At 50.0% G+C, this 6,000-nt stretch overlaps 1 protein-coding gene across 3 annotated transcripts in view; it reads left to right on the forward strand.

Annotated features, from left to right (window-relative positions):
- The window catches only part of SH3RF1 (SH3 domain containing ring finger 1), a 162,420-nt gene extending 158,950 nt beyond the window's left edge, over positions 1 to 3,470 (forward strand). For all 3 annotated transcript variants that reach the window (XM_068552924.1, XM_068552923.1, XM_068552926.1), the window contains exon 12: positions 1,500 to 3,470. In XM_068552924.1, coding sequence (XP_068409025.1) covers positions 1,500 to 1,668 — 169 coding nt within the window. In that variant the 3' untranslated portion in view covers positions 1,669 to 3,470. The remainder of the gene's footprint in view (positions 1 to 1,499) is intronic.
- Positions 3,471 to 6,000: the final 2,530 nt, after the last annotated feature.

Here is a 6,000-nt window from a genome sequence, read left to right on the forward strand (position 1 = left end):
CCCTGGTCAGTTGTGGACCGTTATGCACACCCAAACATTGTTCATGCCAAGTCTCTACTCAACAGGGGACGGTGGCATTTTGAGTCATTTTACCAACATTATAGGCAAACTTGTGCTCCGTCCTGTTCTGTCAGCGTCTCAGGCGCGTGCACTGGCTTTGCTCAACTCCGAGCAGCTGTGACTAAGCCCACTCTGTCTCTCCCCCCCTCCTCCTTCCTGCTTCCCCTCCCTCCTTCTCCCCTCTCCCCCCATCTCTCTCTCTCTCTTTCCCCCCATCTCTCTCTCTCTCTCCCCCATCTCTCTCTCTCTCTCCCCCCATCTCTCTCTCTCTCCCCATCTCTCCCTCTCTCCCCCCATCTCTCTCTCCCCCATCTCTCTCTCTCTCCCCTCCATCTCTCCCCATCTCTCTCTCTTCCCCCCATCTCTCCCCACATCTCTCTCTTCCCCCCATCTCTCTCTTCCCCCCATCTCTCCCCCATCTCTCTCTCTCTCCCCCATCTCTCTCCCCATCTCTCTCTCTCTTCCCCCATCTCTCCCCACATCTCTCTCTCTTCCCCCCATCTCTCTCTCTCCCCCCATCTCTCTCCCCATCTCTCTCTCTCCCCCATCTCTCTCCCCATTTCTCTCTCTCCCCCATCTCTCTCTCTCCCCCCATCTCTCTCCCCATCTCTCTCTCTCTTCCCCCATCTCTCCCCACATCTCTCTCTCCTCCCCATCTCTCCCCACATCTCTCTCTCCTCCCCATCTCTCCCCCCATCTCTCCCCCATCTCTATCTCTTCCCCCATCTCTCCCCATCTCTCTCTCTCTTCCCCCCATCTCTCCCCACATCTCTCTCTCCTCCCCATCTCTATCTCTTCCCCCCATCTCTCTCCCCATCTCTATCTCTTCCCCCCATCTCTCCCCCATCTCTCTCTCTCTTCCCCCATCTCTCCCCACATCTCTCTCTCCCCCCATCTCTCTCTCCTCCCCATCTCTCCCCCCATCTCTCTCTTCCCCCATCTCTCCCCACATCTCTCTCTCTCCCCCATCTCTCTCTCTCCCCCATCTCTCTCCCCATCTCTCTCTCTCTTCCCCCATCTCTCCCCACATCTCTCTCTCTCCCCCCATCTCTCCCCCATCTCTCTCTCCCCCCCATCTCCCCATCTCTCTCTCTCTTCCCCCATCTCTCCCCACATCTCTCTCTCCTCCCCATCTCTCCCCCCATCTCTCCCCCATCTCTCTCTCTCTTCCCCCCATCTCTCCCCACATCTCTCTCTCCTCCCCATCTCTATCTCTTCCCCCATCTCTCTCCCCATCTCTATCTCTTCCCCCCATCTCTCCCCCATCTCTCTCTCCTCCCCATCTCTCCCCCCATCTCTCTCTTCCCCCATCTCTCCCCCATCTCTCTCTCTTCCCCCCATCTCTCCCCCATCTCTCTCTCTTCCCCCCATCTCTCCCCACATCTCTCTCTGTCTCTCCCTCTCCATCTCTTTCTCCCCCACTCCCCCCTCTCTTGCAGGCACCGGGTGGTGGTTTCCTACCCCCCGCAGAGTGAGGCAGAACTGGAACTCAAGGAGGGCGACATCGTGTTTGTGCACAGGAAGCGGGAGGACGGCTGGTTCAAGGGCACGCTGCAGCGGAACGGGAAGACGGGCCTCTTCCCCGGGAGCTTTGTGGAAAACATCTGAGGAGCCGCCGGGGGCTGGACCTCGCCTATCACCGCATCCATCACAAGGCCCACAGGGACCCGGGGCGGCGGGACCAGGGTGCGTGCCATGTGCCTGGTCCTGTCTGATTCACTCCACAGAGGAACCTTTTCTAAAAAGATATCTAGCTGAGACGGACAACTGTTTACAAGGCTTAACTAATTTATTTGCTTTTTTAAACTTGAATTTTTCTTGTAATAGATAAATTCTTTGGATTATGATTTTAAGAAATTATTAATTTATGAAATGATAGCCAAGGAGAAGCTGGATGATCCCCTGTCGGGAGCAAGAGTGTGTCCTTGTTGCGGATGCAGCCCCTGCCCCCCTGGGCTTCACCTCGGCTTCTTTGAGTCAGAGCTGCCCGTCCTCGGGTTTGGTTGTCTCTTTGGGAAAGCAGGACACACAGGTGAATCCGTGTCGCTGAGGGACCCCGGGGTAGCGAGGCAGGAGCCTGTCTCTCCGGTTGGGTCGGGAATCCCTCCAAGACCGAGTCCTCAGTTTAACCTTGAACGTCTCTGATTCCCTAGAATAAGGAAGAATAAAGCACAGCCCTTGGACAGCATGTGTTCAGAAATAGATTTAGTTTCCTAACAGAAGCGGCTCAGCTCGGTGGCTGGAAGTTGAAGAACCGAGGTTGCCACCTGTCTGAGGATGGCTCTGAATGTCATCGAGCTGTCACCCTGGGGACCTGCCTGTGCAATCATGCAGGAGGGACCCTGCGAGGCGGCCCAGGCGTCCGTGTGGCTCTTCCCACACCCCCGCCCCCGAGGGGGGTGGACCCCCCGCACAGAGGCCACAGGCGATGCCCACCCGCCTGGGCTGGACCGGGCAGCCCCCCCTCTGCCCCAAACCAGGCCCTCCCCGGCTGTGACCCGGGCTCCCCGTCCCTCCAGGTGGCTGCAGGCGGGGCCTCAGGGCGGCGCCCCCGCTTGCAGGCTGGTGGGTGCAGGTGGGCGGGGCCCGCATCCTGCAGCCCGGCCCTGACAGCCCACCTCCACCCTGTCTGGCCGCGCGGCCTGGGTCAGGGCTGCCCTCCAAACAGAACTAGGGAATTGGGCTTGGCGACGTCAGAGACCATGGCCACAGTTTTCTCATGAAAAAGCAGACGCAAAAGCCTTTTTCATTTTTTACTTTTAAGAATTATAGCTGGGGAATCAAAATGTAGACTGTGAGTCTTCTCACAGTAGCAAGCGGTTTCATGGTCTTAAAGAGATATATTATGTGGTTGAAATGAAATCATTCCTAAATTAACCATTTTTTTTTTATAAGACACTGTACATTATGTTCCTGTGTATTGAATTTTTTAAAAAAATACTTTACTGGGATATTCATGTAATATATAAAGTTTTGGTGAAATGAAATTTAGCTAGAAACAAAGCTGGCATCAGCTTTCATCTGTGTAAGTTGACACCAATGTGTCATAATATTCTTTATTTTGGGAAATTAGTGTATTTTATAAAAATTTTAAAAGTAAGAAGACTACTACTACAGGATAAGATCATTTTTTTAACCTGTCTTTTCTCCATATTTTAAGCTATGTGATTGAAGTACCTCTGTTAATAGTTTCCTGGTATGAAGTTGGTTAAAATTTCATCTGTTAATAGATCACTTAGATAATATAATGTATGGGTTTTCTGTTGGTTTTTTGGGGCACAGTAGATGGAGATTTTGTAACAAGGGCTTGTTACACGGAGATTAAGGTAATGATAAAATTGCAATTTATTGTTCCTTTTCATGTTAATAATTTGAAGACTGGAGAAAAGGTTCAAGATTAAAATTTGATGTTCAGCCTTTATGCGTCCATTGTGTCCATCCTTAAAGTTTTTCTTTTTTTTTGTTTTAAACATGGCATAGTTTCTACTTCATAAAAATTCTTTGCATCTTCCTCAGACAGACGGCATCTACAATAATCAATTTGGTCGTTATGATGCAGTTAACCTCTCCAGCCAACAAACCTTATTTGTTAATAAGGTTTCCCCGGAGAGTTTACAGTCTTCTTAAAAGAGAACGTGCGGAATCTCAACCAGGGGCTGGGTGACTCGTCTGCTCCCCTTTCCCCCTTCACGGTGGCTAAACCGTCCGGTGACTCTGGAAGTTTCTTCTCGGCCACAGAAGGGAGTACCAGACCTAAACCAGCCGTGCGGTAGCCTGCAGGTCTCGCAAGGCGTGGGCACATCATCTTCACACTCACTGTGATTTTAACCCCCATGGAAAGCCAGCAAGTCGTAAGTTTAAAAAGACTGCGTCTATCGGGTTAAAAAAGTATTTTCCTAATTTAACTTTTAGTTGCTATCAAAGTGTCAGAATTAAGAATCAGGAGTTGTAGGTTGTATGAGAGCTTTTGCCGAAAGCTACCTTTGTAACCACCTGGGCAAGTCGGTGATCGTTTAGTTTCCCCCTGTTTCTACCCTGTCTCCCTACTGGGCGAAGGTGAGGAGGAGGAGGCCATTTCCCTGTCTTGAAAAGCACTATTTTGGGCTTCCCTGGTGGCGCAGTGGTTGAGAATCTGCCTGCTAATGCAGGGGACACGGGTTCGAGCCCTGGTCTGGGAGGATCCCACATGCCACGGAGCAGCTGGGCCCGTGAGCCACAACTGCTGAGCCTGCGCGTCTGGAGCCTGTGCCCCGCAACGGGAGGGGCCGCGATAGTGAAAGGCCTGCGCACCGCGATGAAGAGCGGTCCCCGCACCGCGATGAAGAGTGGCCCCCACTTGCCGTAACTAGAGAAAGCCCTCGCACGAACCGAAGACCCAACACAGCCAATCAATCAATCAATCAATCAATCAATAAATAAATAGCTAGCTAGCACTATTTTAACATGTGCACCGTTTTCACCTCTGCTTTCAGATATTTCACTACACTCTCCTGGGGTGTATGCACGAGCCTTTGCTGGGTCTAATCGGATTTAGAAAGAACAAGTTAAGGTGGTGTTTTCCAACTGCGGTGCATGTAATTTTCTATTCCTAATGAGAACAGGACAGTGTTTTCATGCCTCCAGAAGCTCAGGTGAACATTTCAATCCAGAGCTCTATACAACATTAGGATTCAAGTTGGGAAAGCGCTTTTAGTAGATGTTAGACTAAGTTGTGCAACTTGTTGTGTGTATCCATGTGAAATTTTTAAAAATTGTTTTGAACCAATTAAGCTATGTTCTTATCGAGGTAGCATCCTATTCGAATTGCTTTTTTCCGAGAAAAAGAATGTGCCAACCAACCGCAGTAACGGAGGGGGTGTCACACAAGACTCGCCGTGTCCAGCTGAGCACAGGCTTGCCCTTCCCTGACTCCTGTGAACGCCCGGCTCTGTTCTTGGTGGTAAGTGATTGTCACCAGAGACCAGAAGGAGCTGGTGGGGTGGCCTGTGTGAACTATGAATGCCTTAAAATACCCTCCCTCTTTTACAGAGGAATGTTTCTCTCATTTCTCTTGTCTTTCTGTTAATAACTTGTAATAACTTTCTGACTTGGCTATTTAAATTTCCATCCTAAACAGCACCTTGATCTCACTGGATGCAAATTCTTGTTGCTCTGCAGCCACCCAGACCCCAGGAACCTTGATGGAAAGACCTGCATGTGGCAGTGGTCTTCAAGTCACCATACTATGGTTACAGGTCAGACTACTTGAGTGATGTCCTTAAGTCTCCAGAGGTAGCAGAGTGGTCAGTGAGCCAGCTGCCACTGCTATGGCCCACAACTTAGAGAGGAAATTCGGTTCCAGAAGGCTTTGACCTTGAGTTGAATCTTTCCGGGTATGAGACCTTTGTAAAAGTCCCAGAAGAAACCAGGAGAGACCTTCCTATATGTGACTCAAAAACCAGAAGCCATACAGAAGAAAACATGGATACCTTCAACTACAGAAAAAATACCTACATGACAAAAGACCTTAATCAAAGTCAAAAGAAAACAATAGAAAAAAATTTTGTAACTCCTGTGACAGGCAAGGAGAATTTCCTTCATATATAAAGAGCTCCTGGGACTCAATAAGAGTAAGAATGAAAACCCAAAAGTAAAACTGACCAAGAATATGGGACAGAAACTGCCAGTGCCCTCCCAATACCCAGTGCCCTCTTCTCCCTTATTAACTGATTCCCGGGCAACGCCCTCAGTTAAAAAGCCCCATTTTCCAGTTTCCTTCAGACACAGCCACGGTACTGAGTTGTTGCTGAAACAGAAGCTAAGTGTCAAAGGGGGCTTCTGTGAGGCTTCTTAAAAGGGAGGAGGCACACACCCTGTGGCCGTTTTCTTTTTCCTTCTTGTAGCCTGCAGTGTAGACATGTTAGCTGGTACTCCAGCAGCTACCTTGAGCCTAGGTGACCT

This window comes from Eschrichtius robustus, chromosome 10, assembly GCF_028021215.1.
Source record: "Eschrichtius robustus isolate mEscRob2 chromosome 10, mEscRob2.pri, whole genome shotgun sequence".
Taxonomy (NCBI): Eukaryota; Metazoa; Chordata; class Mammalia; order Artiodactyla; family Eschrichtiidae; genus Eschrichtius; species Eschrichtius robustus.